Source organism: Telopea speciosissima, chromosome 10 (genome assembly GCF_018873765.1).
Source record: "Telopea speciosissima isolate NSW1024214 ecotype Mountain lineage chromosome 10, Tspe_v1, whole genome shotgun sequence".
NCBI lineage: Eukaryota > Viridiplantae > Streptophyta > Magnoliopsida > Proteales > Proteaceae > Telopea > Telopea speciosissima.
Window position 1 is genome coordinate 60,333,861 of NC_057925.1, and position 20,104 is coordinate 60,353,964.

Genomic DNA, 20,104 nt, shown 5'->3' on the forward strand with positions numbered 1-20,104 from the left:
TTACGGTGTTAGGATAAGTATGTTTTACTCTATTTTGTTACTGTTTAATTATTTCTTCTGTTTCTAACTGTCACTTGTTCTGGTCCTGGCTTTTGTGTTCAGTATGCTTACAACCCAGATGAGGATTATGTAGAGGTTGAAGCAAAACTGAGGGAGCATTTGGAATCTTTTCTCGAGACTGCAAGATCCTTCAATCTGATCTACACCAAGGTGGTGATGGATTTCTGTACTTTTCCAATTGCTATTGTGCACATAGTATGAGATGAATAAATCCAATTTTAAGATAGAGATTCCTGAGGGCGGGCCTTGGTGCAACGGTTAAGGTTGCTCCATTGTGACCAAGAGGTCACGGGTTCGAGTCTGGAAACAGCCTCTCTGCGAAAGTAGGGGTAAGGCTGCGTACATTATGACCCTCCCCAGACCCCGCAGTGGCGGGAGCCTCGTGCACTGGGTACGCCCTTTCTTTTTTAAGATGGAGATTCCATTGGTTTCCCTATGTGAGTATTCTTTGCTATAATGGGCTCACGAGCAGATCCCTTGATATGATTCGGTGGTCTTGGTGTCAAATAACCACAACCAATTTTAAAATGCAATATTGTTAATAATAAAATTATGTTTGTGAAGGTAACAATTTGTATTTCTTGCCCCCTCTTCTTTCTTGAATTTTCTGCTTGGATACCAGAGGGACACTTAGTCCCTCTTGAAACCTTCTTTCTACAGAAAAGTTTCCTTAAATGCTGTTAAAAGTATCATGATTAGTTAAACTCATCCAAAGACTTGGATTTTATTCATTTCTCTGCCAGTGTTTTTTATTTTTTGAGGGGGTGCTACTTCTGTGTCACTATATTGAGAACTTTTTTTTTATTTATTTCTTATTGATGCCCTAGAAGTTTTCAGAATTTTGATAATTCACGTCTGTATAAATGTCATGCATCTATAGGAAATTCGTCCATGGACCCATATGATGGAAGTACCACAGTTGCATGGCTTTGGGCCAGCTGCCAATCGCTTGTTGGAGGCTTATAAAACGCTTTTGAAGGTACCTCTGTCAATAACATTCAATTTATTCATGGCTTCTGATGGAACATCACGTTTTCCCCCTGAACTTGAAATGGATCAGATTTAATATTATTTCTATTTCCAATCCTAAGCATGGAAGTTTTTGGTTAAACAACACCATCATAAACCTGGTTTTTTCAAGTTTGAAGATGGTTTTGATGGTGATGATTCATTGTTTATTAATGAACCTGATTAAAGTATTTAAACAAAAGAAAGAACAAAGAGCACATTGTTCATGTGGAAATGGTTGTTAAACAACTCATCCTTTCCAAAAGAAGCCATTCTCAAAATTTGCAGCGCAACCTCTTTATGAGCTTTCCTCTGATGTTAACCTCCACTTTCTGAAGTGTCAATTTATCAGCAAGTCTGCAGAACTGTGTTTCATAAACCAGTGTTCAATCTGGTTCTTAGTGCTCATCTCTTGAAAAACATAAAGCTCTTGTAAATTTTTCATTGTGTTTCATAAACCAGTGTTCAATCTGGTTCTTAGTGCTCATCTCTTGAAAAACATAAAGCTCTTGTAAATTTTTCATTGTTTTTTTTTGCTTAATTCTTTGTGGTTGAATTATTGTCCTCTGTCCTTTTTTCCCCGCGTCAAATTCTTTTTGTTTCTAGTCTTCTATGAGGTGTGTAAACTCCATAGTTCATGTTCTCATCTGGGATTTTCTTTGACTTAATATTTTCCTTCGGCTTCGTTTGGTTGTAAGGGAATTAAAGGGGAGGGAGGTGAAATTTTCATACTTAAAAAAGAATACTTTTATAATCATTAGTCCATGTGACTATATCACTAACTCCAAATCATTTCATAATTGGTTATTAAATTTCACTTTACTTTTCATCCAATTCCCTTTTAGTTTAAAAAGTAAAATAAAAATTACATGTAAATACTAACTATGATAAGAAATTTAAGTAGTTTATACAATCACATGGGGTAATGATTACAAAAGTTTTTTTATTTTTTATTTTTAAGTATGAAAATTTACCTTCCCGTTCTTATAATTTCTCTTGCAACCAAATGTAACCTTTGGGGCAATGCATCCCAAGAATTCTATTGAACCAAGTGTAACTGCTTCTGGATCTAATGACAGTTTCTGTGGAACTTGAGGAATCTCAAAGATTCACGTGCTGCTGTTGCCGTTGGATTGGCTGAATCTGCAGCAGATGAACCCTCTTCTGTCACAAGAATAACTGTTGAGTGTGAATCAGCATTGACATTTTTGAATCGTGATCTTGGGATCCTTTCTGCTTCTGTCGCTCGAGAACGAGGTGAAGAGATACAATAAGATGATGTCCTCAGAATGTGTGTACATACTGTCTAACTCTCTTCAGGACATGTTTTAGTTTGTAAATGGAATTTTCTGCTTTATTATCTTTGATTATGATTGGAATGAGCCTTAATTGCTGGTTTAATTAGAGAATTGTACTCGACGGAAACTCTGTTTAAAGCCATGTTTAATTAGTTGTCAACTTGACGCCATTGATAAATACTTACATTTTTTTCTCACATTTTCCTCTAATCAATTTTGGTCCATTCATTGATGAAGTATATCTAAAATTTATATGAAGTAAGAAGGGATTTGTGGTAAAGTGAAATTATGGAAGAGGGCTTCCAGAGGGCCATGAATTACCATAGCTGCAGAATTAAAAAATTTTTAGGGGATTCGTTATTACACAAACGGGTGGCGTTTTTTATCCCATATATTTTTATAAGGGTTAAATATGCGTACCCCCTAAAATGCACGCAATATTCCTTGTACCCCCTAAGGTTCTTACAAGTCCACACCAGGTGTTAAATGCTAAAAAATGATTGAACTATCCTTTCTTTTATCTTTTCTAAAATTTGAAAAGACCTAATTGCCCTGACCTACTTTTTAAAATTTGAAAAGACCAAAATGCCCTCATCTTCCCCAAATCATCATCTCCTTTTACATACCCAATACTACCACCACCACCACCACCACCATCACCATCACCCACCCACCATTAACACCATCACCACCGTGAAGCCCCACGTCCAACTCCTCCACCATCGCTCAATGAGCTCTCACGAGTTGATACCTGGCATTGCATCATCCTGCAGTTGTTATTGATTTCACTAAAAATACCTAGCTAACCCACTCTACCCGATTTCCAAAACCCACTCCCAAACCTGATTATTGAAACAGAGACCTTATTTCGAAAATCGAACTCCTCTCCTTCCCGCATGGCCAAGCTTCTCAATATGATTTTGGACTACCGGAAGGCGAAACTCTTTATTCTCCGCCACATGAGTCCACTTCTTTTTTGCAAAGAGTGATCCTGCAAAAAAGCTCACAATGCAAAGAGGCAATATGGCTTTCCCTGAAATTGGTTTTCCTCTCATTTTCTTTGTTTCTGTATCAATTTCCGGCAACAAACACATTGTTCCAATCGATCTCCGGAGTCCAAACACTATCTTCTTCTCCAGCTTCATTAGAAAATGGAGAAATTAAAGATAGAATGAAGCATATGATGAGCCTAAGGAGGGGTAACAAGCTTGGTTTTAAAGATGGGTTTCAAGCTTCAACGTAATTTAATGTGGGGGATTGAACATTTAGGGTAAAATCTTCGAACTCTCTCAACAACATCCCATCTTCAAAATAGGGTCTCTGTTTCAATAATCAGGTTTGGGAGTGGGTCTTGGAAATCGGGTTAAGTGAGTGGGTTAGCTAGGTATTTTTAGTGAAATCAATAACAACTGTAGGATGATGCAATGCCAGGTATCAACTTGTGAGAGCTCATTGAGCGATAGTGGAGGAGTTGGAGGTGGTGCTGGAGGTGGGGCTTCACGGTGGTGATGGTGTTAATGGTGGGTGGTGGTGGTGATGATAGTATTGTGTATGTAAAAGAAGATGATGATTTGGGGAAGATGAGGGCATTTTAGTCTTTTCAAATTTTAGAAAATAGGTTAGGGCAATTAGGTCTTTTCAAATTTTAGAAAAAATAGAAGAAATGGTAGTTTGATCATTTTTTGACATTTAACACTTGGTGTAGACTTAAATGGCTTTAGTGGGATAAAGTAGAGGTGGTACGTGGAATTTTCAGGGGTGGTACATGGACTTGTCAGAACCTTGAGGGGGTACAAAGAATATTGGGTGCATTTCAAGGTGGTACGTGTATTTAACCCTTTTTATAAAGGGGAAGTGTTTCCTGTTGGGGAGCATGGCCCCAACGTTCACATGGGGGCCAATGGGAGTACATGTGGAAGCATCAACAGGGGTGTTATTTCGCATTTCATGGTGGCGGGTAGCAAGTGATAGTGGTGATGGTGGAATGGTAGTGGTGTTATATTTTAACATGAAATTACTACTTTGTCTGTCAAATTAATCATGTACCCGTTAAAGAGTGAGAGTGAAATCAATCTCAATTTCAAAACTGAACAACTCCATTTTCAAAATTTCTATTCACTAAAAGATGTTGCAAAAATCAAATCAAACAATTTTTAAAATAGAAATCACCTCATGAAATTGAAATAGAAATCATACCAAGCCTAAGCTAGACCAAAACATATGGATCACACTCCTGATTTATATAAAATTTCCACTACCGATAATGATTGACCTATACGATACACATCATATTGTTTCTCATTAATCCATGATTTTAATCCCCGATGGAAATGGCCACCAAAATGAATTAATTCATTGTTTTTCAATCTCTTTATGGAAAAGCCAATTAACAAATAAGGGAAAAAATTCTGCCTGTGGCTCTTGCACCTACACAGAGGAGCATGAAAAATTACTGCCCCATCCGTCTTAAAATCAAAATCTCATTCATGTTGATGCTTTGGGCTCTCACTAACCCCCTATGATGGTGCTAGGGCTATGCGATGGCAGCGATTTCTTGCTCTAACAAATGTCTCATCTCTCTCTCTCTCTCTCGGATCTTTATCCCCTCAATTTGCCTGCCCCTCAATTTCTTCAATTCCATCTACTAGGGGGATAGAAATGACCATCTTACCCCTTGCCCGAACACACTACCTGGGGTGGGATCCACCTCCCTCTATTAGAGGGAATTGAGGAAATTGATAGGCAGACAAATTGAGGAGATATTTTTCCCCCTCTCTCCCTTCCCTTACATTTAGGGTCTCTCTTCCTTCCCTTACATATAAGGGGTTAATCGATCGGTTCAATCTGGCTTCGATCGAACTGAATCAATTTCAATTTGAAAATAGGTGAATTCAAAACCAAACCAATAAGGAAAGGTTGGGTTTCAATCGATTTTGGTTCTCTTATTGGTTTATTATTGATTCAATAGCAGATTTGGTCCACTTTTGATTTGATTTACCATGTTTTATATATACAAAAAGGATTATCATTGTTTGGTTACAAAGCATACGCTAGTGTCTCCTTATGTCCATCTCTCTCCTCCTCCCTTATGAAATTATATATCTACCCTCTATTGTTGAGGAGGAGAGACAGACAGGGAGGTGCTAGCGTATGTTACATAAACTGACAGCGTTTTTTTTTATGATTTTCGGGTTGGTATCTATTTCATATCAGTTTGAGGGTTCGGTTTATATCCAATTTTCCATATTGTGTGCGGTTTTGGTCGGTTTCAGTACGGTCTGGTTTCACAATATCACAATCCGAAACCAAACCAATAGGGCATCAATTCATTCGATTCGGGCTTTTCGATCGATTCGGACTGGTTCATCGGTCCGGAATAGGGTTTCGACACTCCTCCTTCAAGTCTTCTCGTCTCCGTTTATCTTTGTTGTTTCCAAAGATCACATACTTTCTCCATTAAATTCATACTCCTCTCCGTCTAATGTTACAGCCATCAATACAAACTGACACCTCTGGGTTTAGGGTATTGTGACGCTGTGTTCCATCTCCAACAGATTCAGAGAAACTGGGTTTTATGCGGGAGAGGGAGAGAGGTACAATTTTTTTTTATATTGTATTGTAAATGGTGAATCTTGTGTTTAGAATGTCTTAAATTTTGTGTGGTCTGCATGGTGTTGTTGAAATTCGTTTAATATGACTCTTTTTAACTGAGACCTTGGGAACTATTTTTCTGTTGTTGCAGAATCATCTTTAATTGTTTGAAATTATTTGGCCTGTTACCAAACACACCCTGAAGAATTTTTCTGGCCTGTGCTTTCCCACTCTCAAACCGGCTTAACCCAGTGAGAGGGGGAGGATTTTCATGTCGACGACAGTGTCCATGATTCTGTGTCTTTTTTTTCTTCTCTATGCAACTCTGTACAACCCTAGTTCAAAATCTTAATTATCTGCTATTGAAGCTAAACCTTTAGATTTATTTATTTCTTTCTTCAGAATTTCTGCTGTTCTTACTAAATCAAACTCTCCTGAATTTGATCGTTTTGGGTGAACTCTTCTCCCTGTCATTTGTTGCAAAATGGGATTTTTTCCAAATTTGATAAAAACATCATATAATATATCATTATTTCTCCCTCAAAATTTTAGAAGTAGAATTCAGAAGCTCTCCCTTCTCATCTCCTGTCTCCCTAAATCAAAGAAAACTTCCATTGTCCAAACAACGAATTCCCAGTCCACGGTTCCTTCTGGGTTTAGGGTTTTGCAGCATATTTTGGCCTTTTCTTCTCCAGAGATCCGAACCATAAAAATCCCAACTTCTCTTCATGGCCTCCTCGTTCCTTCAACTGGTGTTCACTGTTGGTTCAGTTCTCAGGCCTCTACCGTACCCAGGACTTCTGATGGCCTAACTGTCGCCGGTATTGTCGCTGGTCAATGGCCAATACTTGATGAGAACGAAGGAGATTGGAAGAGCCATGCAGCAGCCATCGCTCAATCAATTCAGCTAATTAAGAAGCGGTTACAGGTGCAACTGGAAGCTACCCTCATTTGCAAATTTTAAATTCTGTCAAGGAAGAACTCATATTATTTCTTCTGATGGATTCACCTTATTATTTGCTTAAGACCCAGAATTTAAATTTCATGAATTTTTTCCCCTTATGTCGTGATTGTATGGTAGCAGTGGAAGAAGATGGTAGTTAGGTTGGAAATGCTATCCGTGGAGCTGAATAAGGCTAACCTTTGGGATGATCCAGTTCATGCTGGAAAGATTAGCCGCGAGCATGGATCACTCATGGGAAAGATGAAAGAGGTGAATGGATTTGAGCGAGAATTGCTCGAGCACATTGATATGCTAAAGCTTGCACGAGAAGAGACCGATGGAGAGCTGGAATCGGTGGGCTCTCGCTCTTGCTTCTAGGCATGTATTCCATTTGCTTCTTATTATTTGCTAATATTCCTCTTTTATTTTAGAAGTTTGTGGAGGAATTACCTGAACTTGATTGAAAGAATTCCACAAAAGAACTAATTTATATCTGTGCTCTCAGCTATGTGGTTTGAACCAACTCATATTTGAAACAAGACATCCATTTTCCTGGAACATCAAAACTACTGTCAATCTTTGGATTTGATTTCACAAATTTATCTCATTGCCTCTGTTCCTCTGTTATTATTGTAAGACCAGCAAGACCTTATTATATTTCCACTCAAAGACCTATTGCTCGTTAGTAAAGCCTGTTTCCAAGTCAGATCACGCATGTGCTCGAGATTGATAGTGGTCACATAGAAAGCATTATTAGTCAATGCATCTAGAGTTCATTAGCCCTGATCTGATTGTTATTTGGCAAATCCTTTCTTAACCCAAGCCAAATATTGGCTTATTTTTTACGAGTGACATTCTTGTTTTGTAAGGATCTATTGGCTACTAGGGCAAGATTATGCAGAACCATTTGTGTTTGCTTTTAAATTCTAATAATTTAAAGTAATATTGATATGTTAAAGCATTACTGCTGATTACTTTTAGGTTATTTTGTACTTGATTTGAATTTTTTTTGTTCTGACTGAAATGTAAGAATTCTTTTTCTTCTTTGGTAGGAATGCCTGAGAGCTTTACTAACGATGAGGAGGAGTGTGAAGGAGAAAGAGCTTGAAGCTTTGTTAGCTGGGGAACAGGATTCTTGTTCTTGCTTCATAGAGGTGATGTTTAAAATTGTTGTTGAAATAGTCTTCTTGTGTTCATTAATTTCTTTGTTTTGTCGGGTATTTTCAAACATCATTTCTTACATAAAACATGGTCATATCCTTCTTAGCCTGTACTTTGGAGCACTGACATGGTGTAACAAATCATCATTAAGTGGAGCAAGTTGGAAAATATCTGACAGTCATTTATGCCAGTGAAATTCTGATATGCATGAACTCTTCCAAGTTTGGTTTAATTAAATTTGATGCCACACTATATTTTAATATTGTTATCGGTACCTGATGCAGGTTCAAGCAGGAGCTGGGGGTACAGAAAGCATGGACTGGGCTGCCATGGTCATGAGCATGTATAAATTGTGGGCTCAACGCCACAGATACGGAGTCACTGTTGTGGATGAGATGCCCGGTGAGATTGCAGGAATTAAGGTTCAATTCCAGACCTCCTATCTCGACCGTTCTTAATTTTGTTTGAACATCTGAGAGTATGCTTTTAACAGAATACTCTGTCTATGATCACCGAATAGAAGCATTGATTTGATTGTGAAAGCAAATATATGTAAGAAGGATGTCAATAACAAGAGAAAACCCTTAGAGGTTGACCATACTGATATTTCCAGGGAAAGAAAAACAAAACAAATGAGATTGTTCAAGCTGGGTGTTTAGGAAACAACAAATCCTACTGTGTAAGAAAAACTTTCATTGACTGTTTTCATTCTATTTGAATATCCAGGGCGAAGCATGTCAGCATATGCTGCTTAACCAAAAGTCATAATGCTAAAATGATCCTGACCCTCTAATCTATGACTTAACCTTTTTCTCCTTCCTTTTGGACTTCCCCCATTTTTTTGGGACTCGCTCGAGAGTTTAATTTGGCTAGATGTTTTGGTTCATTTGAAGATATCATTTTTGTGGCAGTACAGTTTCTTGGTCAGGTACATCATATAGTCTCAGACTGAAACTGGTTGCCTGTTGCGTTTGACTTCCTTATTTCTTTCAGGCCTTCCACTAGTACTCTCAACAACTCATCTCTGCCAGTACCACTTTTGGTCCAGATGCTAATCATCATAATTATTCTAAATTAATTTTTTTATACATACTTCTTGTAAATTAATATTGGGAAAAAGATCTCTGTCTGGGAGGGTAGCCTACGCCAGCACTCTTATGAGCCTAACTCTCTCCTCCCCATGTGAAAAGACACCTCTGCCCCCTTATTTTAAGGAGGAGAGAGATAGACACATGGGAGTGCTGGCGTAGGCTACACTCTCGTACAGAAAACTGCTTCCCATTAATATTATATGTATTTAGAATTTCTGAAGGACAAACTATGGTGGAAGTTATCTAAATCCTAAGTCGGTCTCATTTTCAGCGTGCAACGATCAAGGTTGATGGTGAATATGCATTTGGTTATGCCAAAGCAGAAGTTGGGGTACACAGATTGGTGCGAATTTCACCTTTTGACAGTGGAAAGCGCCGGCATACTTCTTTTGCTGCTGTAGCTGTAATTCCCATCTTGGCTGATACTGTATCTTATTTTCAAATTAATGAATCTGATCTCCGCATTGAGCGGTTCCGTGCCGGAGGAGCTGGTGGCCAGCATGTTAACACAACCGAAAGTGCAGTCAGAATAGTTCACATTCCTACTGGAGTTACTGCCACCTGTCAAAATGAAAGGTAGACAAGAACCATTTCTCATTTGCATGTATACTGATCATAGAACTGAAAGATCAAATTGCTTCTCATGTAAATGGAGAACATATGCACCTGTTCTCCATCTTTTTACCTCTTGAGTACAGAATTTGATTTAGTGTGAAAGCAGGTCACAACATCAGAATAAGGCTATGGCAATGTCTGTGCTTCAGTCTCGGTTAAACCAGCTCGAGATGGCCCGTCAAGCGCAGTTGAATGCTCAGCATACACAGTCCCTCACTGAAATTAGTTGGGGCAACCAGATACGGACTTATGTTCTCCATGTATGCGTCTTTATAGTAATTCCCTTCATAGAATGCTTTGCCACTAATTTAACTTATTACTCACTAACTGCTCCTTTGTGTAGCCCTATCGCATGGTCAAGGATCTTCGAACAAATTATGAGGTCTCTGATCCTGATTCTGTTCTTGAAGGTGATCTTGATGGATTCATCTTGAGCTTCCTATCTGCTTCTTTGGATAAAAATGAGGATAACCGATAAAGAGGTCCGAATTCTCAATAGTATTCCTTTTGGGAAGTCCACCCATGGTAGATGCTTAAATTTTGGTATTTAGCACTCAATACCAATGGTGGGGGTATTAGATGCTTATTAGAGTTGGCCATATTGGCAGTCCCAAGATTGTTCCTCTCCATTGGATCTTGGCAATGTGAGTAATATACAGGCATTTGTATGAAATTAGGAATTCCATAAACTTCTCAATTGGTGGAAGAATTTACTCAAACAGAACCAGTACTTCTTGTTTCTAGCTTCTATTAGTCTTCAATCCTCACTTCAGCAAAAGGTATTAAATTTGATATGTTTTTTTATTATTTAATTATTACCACAGTAATTTTTTCTGGTTTCTGATATGTTATGAATTCTGTAACAAACTTGTGCATATGATTGCATTTGATATTTAATCCTTCTGAACTGTAACTTCTTCCCTTAAGACTCATGCCACATTTAAGATGATATATATATTTTGGGTTAAAGAATGCCACCCGGTGTTGTGCAAGGTGTGGACACTGCGCCTAGACACAACTGGGCGTGAAATGACCGTCCAGCCCCCCCCATGACGCCTGGAATTTCCGCCTTTCCAGGGGGTCTGGCGGTCATTCACACCCAGCTGTGTCTAGGCGCAGGGTCTATGCCTTGTACAGCACCGGTTAACGTTCTTTATCCCAGATATTTAAATGGAGGAACATTGTCTTCAATACACAAATTAAGTACATTTTATCAGTCTCTACTTCTCATGGTTTTCATTTGTGAGCCTCCAGGCAGTTCAAAGATACTTTTTCGATAGAAATAAGGGGAAAGCTTTTCTACACCGGTGATTGAAGGGTCAGCGACCAATAAGGTCATTAAACATCCTATAATCGTTTGTAATACCCTCTCCTGCTCATCCGAAGGCTGTAGTCAAGGTATTTTCCCATGACCGTAGCTGAAGGAAAACTTGGTCCTAGAAATAATACAATAATTTTCAATTGGGTTGCTGTTCTCTATGTCGCAGCGTAGCCTGTGCTCAAGCACATGAGGGTGGGCGCAATGACCACCCTGCCCTCTGCACAGGTTGCCCATGTGCCTGGGCGCAAGCTGCATTGCGGCACAGAGAATATTCTCCCTTTTCAATTATTGAGAAAGAACATCATTAATCGCGACTGGCAGAGGGCATGCTAGCACGCTCGATCTCTATCTCTGTCCTCATATGAATGACCTCTGTGCCTCCTTGTTTACAAAGCTGTTGCATCAGTACTCCTCAGGGGCTCTCTCTGTCCGTATGCTCCACTGGTTGTTGAGAGATCCCACATGGAGCCATAAGTATATAATAAAAAAGAGAATAAGGTGAGGGATCTCCATGCTAGTGGCACAGCCTGTGTTTCCGAAGAAAGAGAAAAAAATTGGGTAAATCGAGTTCGTACTGTTGGATGAAGCATCTTCCACGTGTTGAGTTCTCTAGCCCGAACCGCCAAACATCACAAGATGAAGGACTTGCAGAGGATACCTCTATGTGAGAGAGACTTCTCATTCTCACTGTCTCACACTGCTAAAATAGAGAACATTTTGCCAAGAGAATATTAAGTAGTGTCCATCGCTATCCCTCTAAATTGTCTGTTTATTTTTTCCAAACAGGTCAGGTCAACATTCCTATTGGAATTGGTCTGCCACTCCCCCATCTCGCTCCAGTGGTTATCCCTTGCGTACTCTAATGCTACTTTTACTGCCTTCGTTGTCCTTGAGGGGCTTGTGAAGCTGTCGGCATGGAAACCAATAAAGGTTGTACTCAATGCACAAGGCTTCCGCGTTTAGCAGGGTCTGAGGAAGGTCAAACCAATACGGCGCAACAAAAAATTGCTTTCCTTAAGACTTAAGAGGTCTCTGTAATGTGCGATTGTTGTGCTGGTGAGAAGGAACAAATAAGCAAAAGCCAAAGCAGTTATACTTACCAAACACCAACCTCGGTAGATTTTTTAGTATGGAAAGCGATTTCACAATGTTTCCCATCATCCACCCATTCAAAATTTAAAGGTAGTTAGAGAATAAAAGGAGGGGCTTTTGCTTGCTCTTAAAGCCAAAACCCATGAAAAGCACATTGTGACCATGGACTGGGCAGGGCTGTGATTGTGATTTTCAGGCCCAAGATCGGGCTCAGGCTGGCCCGTGCCTGAGTTAAGACCTCAATTTAAACCCAACCCAACCTCAATTCCCTCTGACACCGTGAGTAGTGTCGGGCATTGGAAGGGGTATTTAGGAAATTTTATAAGGGGTTGTTACAGTAATATGGAGAGGGAGGGGGCATGTAGTTTTGGGGGTCGTTATCGTTTAAACCAATTCATAGACCATTTTACCCTCAATAGATAGAGACACCACTGATTCGTATCGCTATCATATTGGTATCAATTTTTTAAGATAGTGATACAAATAGACCGATATGCCAATACGATACCGATACTTAATAGCATGGCACATATCATCATTTAAGTGGGGAAAAAACATATTATTATAACAATGTCAAAAAAGAGTTTCCACCAACACCGGACCTACTAGCTCTTATAAATGGATCTAGATCTCGCTGAGCTGCTCGGCAGGACCGTGCTGCCAAGACACAACGAGATGCACAATTATCACCTTAGCCCTGCTCTAGTGCCTTGTCCGAGTGGGGGTAAGGCAGTCATTGCACGCCTCGCTGTGTCTTGACAGCACGGTCCTATCGGGCAGCTCGGCAGTAGAGGATTCAAATGCCATATAAACCCGGTTCATCCCTGTGGTTCACAAATCCCCCTAATTCAGATCCGACATGGAATATCCAACAACACAAGGATATTCCTGTAATTTAAGTAGCAGCATAATTCCAAATTTCAAATTTGTTTGAACTTTCAAAATTTAAGGATTAGGGCAAGCATATGCACAAGAGTATCCAACCATTGGATCTAGATCGATGTGAATGATTTCATAAGGTGATTGGAAGGATCCAACGGTCTTGACTTACTATTGTCTCAAATCTACACCCTCTCTTCTATCCTTGTGTGTTACACAACATCAAACACCCTTGACTGAGTGAATGTTAATATTTCCCCACAGACCTCATCAATAAGATCATGTCGGATTTGAAATTTGAACATGGCCCCTCATTTTATTTTTTATTTATTATCAAGAACTCAATGGTTTGGCATATAATAAATTATAAATGTTTATGGGAAAAGAATTGCCACGTCAATGTGTAGATGTATTAATATACGCTCTCTCATCTCTCATCCGTGAACCTTACATTTTCTCTCCTTAATAAAAAAACCCACTGTTTGGATGTTTCGAATTTCCACCTCCTCATTGTTGGGAAACTGTATTTTGGCGTGCATTAATCCCTCTCCCAATGTTTATACTTTGGGTGAGAGATGGCTGTTTGGTCGTGTAAGGCCAATGTGAGTATGCACAAGTACTTCAACATGGATGGGATTTTGTTTTTTCAAGAGGGGCTGCCAGTAGTTCTGTGCACTCCTGTTTAGCTACAAGCAATGTTCATTTTCCCTTATACCCCTCTCACATGGGCATGCAAAATTGGCTCAACTACTGGCATAATAGGCAAGAGATCGATGCTTGGTCACGTAGCTTCTCCATTAGGGGCAATGAGAACTCACAAGGACAGCAACAGAGATGGGATTTTTAATTTAAGAGGGGCTAGGCGGTAGTTTTGCGCACTGCTATGTAGCCACATGACCAAGCAACAACGTTCTTTTGCCCTTATACCCCTTTCACATGGGTATGCAAAAAAGACCATCCCACCCTTGCTGGTTGATACCTATGCACACCTTGCCATTGGCCCAGCCGCTAGCATAATGGTCACGTGACCAAGCAACGTTCTTTGTCCCATACTTTATCACCATCAATACTAATATTGATATGGATTGATCGTATCAAGTCATATTGGATCATTGTGCCCCTCAAAAACATTGATAAAGATTTTTTTTTACCATTTTGCCCTCCCCTATTTCAGTACCACCAATATGATATCAATCAAGTATCAGTATCGGCCATAGATCAACTTATTCGATCTTTATACCTAAAACCATGTGTACTTATCCACGGATGAAAAAGCATTAAAATTCTCTCTCTCATTGAACGAAGTTCTTAAACTACCCCTACCTTCTCATCACATTGTCATTACTCCTTCACCCCCACCCCCCCCCCCCACCCCTCTCGGTGGACTAGAAAACGGATCCGGATCCTCTACTACTGAGCTGCCCCATATTGCCGTACTGCATAGACACAATAAGGTGGAAAATGATCGCCTTACCCCTGCCTGAGCGCCTTGCCTAAGTGGGGGTAAGGCGGTCATTTCCTGCCTTCTTGTGTCTGCATAGCACGACAGGACAGGGCATAGCTCAGCAGTAGAGGATCCAAAAACCTAGAAAACCTCTCCCCTTGGTAGAATATACATAAAATACATACATATACATGATATATACGTAAGGTAGAGTCAAATATCTTGACGAAATTCCTGATTTATATGTGAAATTTCATTTCAGTCCCTAATGGAAATTAATAGTCATTATTTTTCAGTCTTTCTATTAAAAGGCCAATAAACAAATATCTCATCGCCTCTCTCTCGCTCTCTCTCCCCTTACAGTCTTCTCTTCTCCGTTTCTTTGCTATGTGGGTAGCTCTTGAAACCCAGATGGTAGAGAGCAACCTCTTCAACTCTAACGTATTTCTGAATAGTTTTTCGCTTATCTGATCTGGGTTCTTATTGTTCGTTCGAAAGATCATACTTTCTCCATTAAATCCGTACTCCTTTCCATCTACTGTTACAGCCATCAATACAAACTGACATCTCTTGGTTTGGGGTATTGGGAGGCTGTATCCTTTCTCCAACAGATTCAGAGAAACTGGATTTTATGCGGGAGATGAAGAGAGTTGCAGTTTCTATAAGGTCCGCTTATTTTCTCAGTTCTTACTCATTTTTCATTCATTTCCACATTAGAGAGGAAGTTTTATTTTTATTTTATTTATTCCTTTCGTCTATCTGTGATAGTTATCGTTTCGCCAACGGGTATTTGGGTTTCTGAAGCTAATTGTTTTGTGTCCAGCGGGCAGTTTTAGTTCTTATCCATTTTATTTGTTCAATGATTTTTCCCCTTTTTATACAACTATTGAAAGTGAAATTAGTTATAAAGGATGGATTTGTAGTCATTTTGCTGCTAAAGTTTATATCTTTCTCTGTTTTTGGTATGCATTTCGATTCAGTGGGCTTTTAGGAGATTTTTTGCAAGGTTTCTTTTCTTCTTTGGAAGAAAGGGGGTGATGGTTTTCTGCAACAATGAGTGTTATTATTGTTATTTTTTCTACTTGCCGTCCTCCTCTTCTCCTTTTGTTGTCCCTATTGGGGTTTTCAAGCCATATTGAAGATCTTAGATGTTTCCGGGAAACGCTTAGATTATGGATTGCTTTCCCTTCCTAACTATTTTCTCGCCCTACTTCTGAATCTAAAACAAAGTTGTAGCCTTTTTTCCTTTACAATGAAATTTTCCATGTTTTATTTTGAGAATGATTCTGGTTAGTTCATTTAGATAGTTCTTAAGATATTGTCTAGTTCCTCAAAGATGAATTTTATCTAGTGATACCATGTGGTGGTTTTCAACTTCCAACTGATTGCTTCCTCCCTGCTTTTTTCCGTCTTTTCTCTCCTAATTTCTGCTGCAGGATATAGATATGATCCTACATCCCCCACTAGCTGTAATGTAAATGGTGAATCTTGTGATCAGGGTGTCTTATATTTTGTATGGTCTGCATGGTGTTATTGAAATTCGTTTAATATATGACTCCTTTTTACTGAGACCTTGGGAACCATTTTTTTTTTGTTGCAGAAATCATCTTTAATTGTTTGAGCTTTTCTTTTGGAGCATTAGAGGATTATGGGTAGAGGCAGAGGGAAGGGGAAGAAGTTGACTGTTGTTACTAGTCATGAGGATCCTGGTAGTGGTGGGGAGGAATCACTTCCTGCTTACAAGAGAAGGGGAAGGCCCCAAAAACCACTGAAGGATGAGATAGATGAAGAAGACATTGAGAAGATAGAAGAGGAGGATGGGCAGAATGCCAAATCAGGTACCACAAATAAAGAGATGAAAAGTCCATTAGCAGCAGAGAATGGAAAGAAGAGGAAGAGGCATTCACAGGCAAAAGAAAATATAGATTCTGTCAAAGAGGAGGACGGTACCGGGACTAGATCAAGTACTGATAACCCGGTCAAGTCCAATGGTTTTAGACAAAATGGGAATAGGCGTAAGAGCAAGCCCCGAAGAGCTGCTGAAGCTGGCGTTGAGTGTTAGTGATATTCGGATTAGCCATTGAATGAGTTTCTTCCTTTTTTTCTTTCTAGATAACTCATGGATCTAAGAATCAATTGTTGTTGGTTCGCCTCTGGTTCTTTATTTTTCATTTTCTTTTGGCCTTGTCGTTTCCTTTTCTTTCCTTCATTTGTAAGTTTTGATTTGCAGTTCCTTGTTGATGAATGATTTTGTTTGGGAGGTATGGAACAGGCTATATTGCTTCATAATCTTTAATTAAGGTTTTACTGTTGGATATTTTCATAAGTCTTGCTATATATATCTATTTGATGTTGCATGCCCTTCTACTAACATCATTGAATTTTGTTTGAATTTTATTTTAAAAACATACAGCTGGCTCTATGACATCTCTACATTTCCATTACTCTGCTATGAATTTTATGGTGTGTGTGGTTATCACATCTTCTTTTTTTTTTTTTTGGCTAAACGATCAGAGAAGAAATATATTAATTGTAAAAATAAGATACATGAGAGAACTACAGGAAATACCTGAACAATTTACAAAAGAGAAGGGCTACCCTGAGTCTCCACGTTCAGCATGGCCATCAGAAGAGTAAGAGGGCAGACACCTAACCAAACCTAAAGACCCTCCTTCAGCATTGCCATCAAAGGGTCACAAGAGAGGCAAAAGTTGAAATTATGTAAATCTGTCTCTAGGCCGATCAGAAGCATCCCAGTCCAAGTCTGACTGTATAAACACAGGAGGAGATCTCCATCCTAATGAATTCTGAGATGTAGCACCTCTCTTTTTTCCTTAGTCTTTGATTGATTGGGTTGAACTTATGCTTTTAGTACCGGTCCATACTTACATCTTGTTCATAATACTAGTGGTGTTTAATTTACTCCATGATCTATTTGTAGTTTCCAATTGTCTAACAACCTTTTGTCTTGAATTCTGTTGGTAAAGCTAAAGCTTGGGTATTAACATGATCAACTCCAAAAATATCCTGGCCACTTGCAACTTCATAATTTCTATTTTGGTTGCGTTCTCTCAGTTACCCTGATGTATTTCGCAAGAGTATCTTACTTATGTATTCACTTCTTTGATACAGTACTTAACAGTGCAGTTTCTTAGGCTTGGGAAGCATAAATAAGATGAGCAATCCTGTTAAAAGAGTTTCTAGATGCTGAAATTGGCTGCGTAGCATGTGTTGGGGTTTATGCCCTTCAAAGTATTTAGAGATACATCTTTGAGGGTATCCAGAGTAGCGTACTTCAATAAATTACCTTTCTTATCTATCAATTTATTGATCTATCTATTTGTCCTTATAAGGCTTCTCCAAGACTTGCTACATTGCACTGGTTGTTGATGCTGCAAAAATTTGTCTCTTTCTTCTCAGTTTTGATGCTAGATCCAAATCTAATTCTCATCTGCTATCTCACTTTGACCTTTTCTCATCCTAGAACATTGACTTAAATATAACATCCTCTTTCTTCTCTTGACAAGAGGAGCAACTGCTGACTTCCTAACTCAGTGTGGTCTAGAATTTTGTTTCTCTATGAAGACAACCCATCATTATAAAAAAAAACAAAAAGAAGAAGAAGCTGAAATTAGCTTTCAAATTCTTCCCCAAAAATATCTGTCCAACCTAGAAAACCTTGCATCCGCACTTCATATTAAATTCTTTAGACTTTTATTTTCTGCTGTTATAGAATTTGGAAACATTTGCATAAGAGAGAAATTCACATGGAAACAAAACTGAATGTTTCATAGATTTTAGTTGAAATCAGAAAGGAGTGTTGGTGGACCTCTTGCTTGTACATTTTGTTGGTATCTCGGTTAAGTTTCTTGTTTGTCCTTTTATCCTAATACCATCTGACTATGCCCAAAATAAAGAGTTAGATAATGCTGTTCTTTGGCTCCATTCTACAGATTTTGAGTTATTATTGGGTAAGAAAGATGTTTATGGTTATATGTTAGAGTATTGGGTTTGAAGAAAATAGTTGAGTTTTATGAAGGCATGCCCTTTGCATGATCTCCTTGACCCACTAAAATCACCACTAGTAGATCCTACTTGCTGTTAAATTTACGTTTCGTTCAACTCAATGTAGTAACTATACTTTACCTTTATGAAAACAGCTTCTTCATTTCTTCTTCTTCTTCTTTTTTCTGTTTGGTGGGGGGGCGCATGTTATGTTGATTATGATTAGAAAATTTTTATGGTTATCAAAATAATTCATTTAAGCAACATTTGTACTATAGTAGACCAGATGTGTAATGTGAGGCTGCTCAAAATTATGAAGGAGATGAGGAGTAGGTTGTTTACAAGTGTATGGTTCCTACCAAGAGCTTCAAGTATATTACAACTCACAAAGCATTCATGTTGTTAAGTCTACAACTACAATAAACTGTTTTGAAAATGACTGATCTGTCTGATCTCTTGGCTGAAAACATGAAATAAAGGTCTATCAATTATTTAGAATCAGTTGTACGAGGCAAGTCATATGTATGGGAGTGCCGTCAAGTTCTGTTGATGCTGACCTAGTTCTTATTATGATTAATGAAGTAAAAAAGAATAGTAGGAGCTTGCTCTAGCACACTAAACAGATGAAAAGGAGGACGAGGAGGGTAGGAGGCTGCTTAATCATATCTCTAGTTACTCCCATCTCCTTTGTTCAGTTCATATCTCCCTAATCACAATCTAATCTGCTTTTAGTTTTGCTGCTTCTTCATATGCATATTATTCCATTTTACCATTTTTTTTTCCTGATTCATTTCTTCAATGTTGTATAGAGATTGTGGTGCTAAACTGAACTAATCATTCTTTGGGGTTTTTGTTTAAATGTTTATTTTATCATTTTTTATAGTTCAAAAAACTATAAATTTGTTAAATTTCAATTATTACTGTTTTTTCTTTGTGATTGGCTACTGCAGTATTAATGGTATCTCCTTTTGATGCTTGTGTCCAGTGGATATATTGACTTGTCTTAATACTGTTATGTACTGTAAGTGTGGTTTTTTTTTTCTTCATAAAATTGCAAAAGAAATAAAAATAAAGATTTAAAGGCATTGGGCACATTATTTGAAAAGAGTAGTCTTTCTTCTCTGATTCTGCATGGGTAGGGGACTAGAAAATGCTTTACATGCGACCAATTGTTTGAAGCTCTTCCCAACTTCTGTGAGTGATTGCTCTGTCTGTAAACTTCATTATACATTTTGGTATTCCTCAACTTGCATTTGGCATTCAAACAGGTTATAGTAGCCTGGGGCACAGTTGGCTACAATTCTGCTTCAAGGAAATGTTTCCCCACTGAGTGTTTTTGGGTGTTTCTGTTCTAGGGGAGTACTTCGCAATAATAGTTCATTAGATAACAGTGGCGTAAAAAGTATTTTTGAATGACAAAAGAAGCAGAAATGGGTTTGAAAGGAAGAATTCAAGGTCCTTGTAAAGTCCAACTAAGATCAGAGTAGAAACACGAAATCCTTAGAAACTGTGTTCCAATTGTAGGCAACGGCAGATCCATTGACTCGTGGCTCAATTATTGGATCCCTGATTGCCCCCCTTCAGCTGCTTCTTATC

The 20,104-nt window shown here is 38.7% G+C and overlaps 3 protein-coding genes and 2 long non-coding RNA genes across 7 annotated transcripts in view; 3 read left to right on the forward strand and 2 right to left on the reverse strand.

Annotated features, from left to right (window-relative positions):
* The window catches only part of LOC122641968 (AUGMIN subunit 7-like), a 37,288-nt gene extending 34,897 nt beyond the window's left edge, over window positions 1–2,391 (forward strand). The window contains exons 10-12 of the mRNA XM_043835325.1: window positions 103–210; window positions 941–1,039; window positions 2,148–2,391. Coding sequence (XP_043691260.1) covers window positions 103–210; window positions 941–1,039; window positions 2,148–2,342 — 402 coding nt within the window. The 3' untranslated portion in view covers window positions 2,343–2,391. The remainder of the gene's footprint in view (window positions 1–102; window positions 211–940; window positions 1,040–2,147) is intronic.
* Window positions 5–5,948, reverse strand: LOC122641971. Its single transcript, XR_006329993.1, has 2 exons — window positions 5,811–5,948; window positions 5–85 (listed from the first exon to the last, which is right to left on the reverse strand). It is a non-coding gene; the product is annotated as an uncharacterized LOC122641971 (long non-coding RNA).
* LOC122641972 lies at window positions 1,209–1,428 on the reverse strand. Its single transcript, XR_006329994.1, has 2 exons — window positions 1,288–1,428; window positions 1,209–1,247 (listed from the first exon to the last, which is right to left on the reverse strand). It is a non-coding gene; the product is annotated as an uncharacterized LOC122641972 (long non-coding RNA).
* On the forward strand, window positions 5,835–16,823 carry LOC122641969. Of its 2 annotated transcripts, XR_006329992.1 has the most exons (4): window positions 5,835–5,959; window positions 10,881–10,887; window positions 15,160–15,169; window positions 16,104–16,823. XR_006329992.1 is itself a non-coding variant. In XM_043835326.1 (2 exons), the coding sequence occupies exon 2, from the start codon at window positions 16,152–16,154 to the stop codon at window positions 16,563–16,565; it is 414 nt and encodes a 137-aa protein (XP_043691261.1). In that variant the 5' UTR covers window positions 14,818–15,169; window positions 16,104–16,151; the 3' UTR covers window positions 16,566–16,823. The 2 variants fall into 2 exon arrangements, 1 of the variants encoding a protein (XP_043691261.1); XM_043835326.1 differs by lacking the exons at window positions 5,835–5,959; window positions 10,881–10,887 and having other exon boundaries at window positions 14,818–15,169.
* LOC122641967 (peptide chain release factor PrfB2, chloroplastic) lies at window positions 6,110–12,971 on the forward strand. Of its 2 annotated transcripts, XM_043835323.1 has the most exons (8): window positions 6,337–6,885; window positions 7,042–7,254; window positions 7,953–8,054; window positions 8,346–8,483; window positions 9,424–9,728; window positions 9,874–10,027; window positions 10,111–10,339; window positions 12,961–12,971. In XM_043835323.1, the coding sequence occupies exons 1-7, from the start codon at window positions 6,442–6,444 to the stop codon at window positions 10,243–10,245; spliced, it is 1,491 nt and encodes a 496-aa protein (XP_043691258.1). In that variant the 5' UTR covers window positions 6,337–6,441; the 3' UTR covers window positions 10,246–10,339; window positions 12,961–12,971. The 2 variants fall into 2 exon arrangements, with proteins under 2 accessions (XP_043691259.1, XP_043691258.1); XM_043835324.1 differs by lacking the exons at window positions 10,111–10,339; window positions 12,961–12,971 and having other exon boundaries at window positions 6,110–6,885; window positions 9,846–9,930.
* Window positions 16,824–20,104: the final 3,281 nt, after the last annotated feature.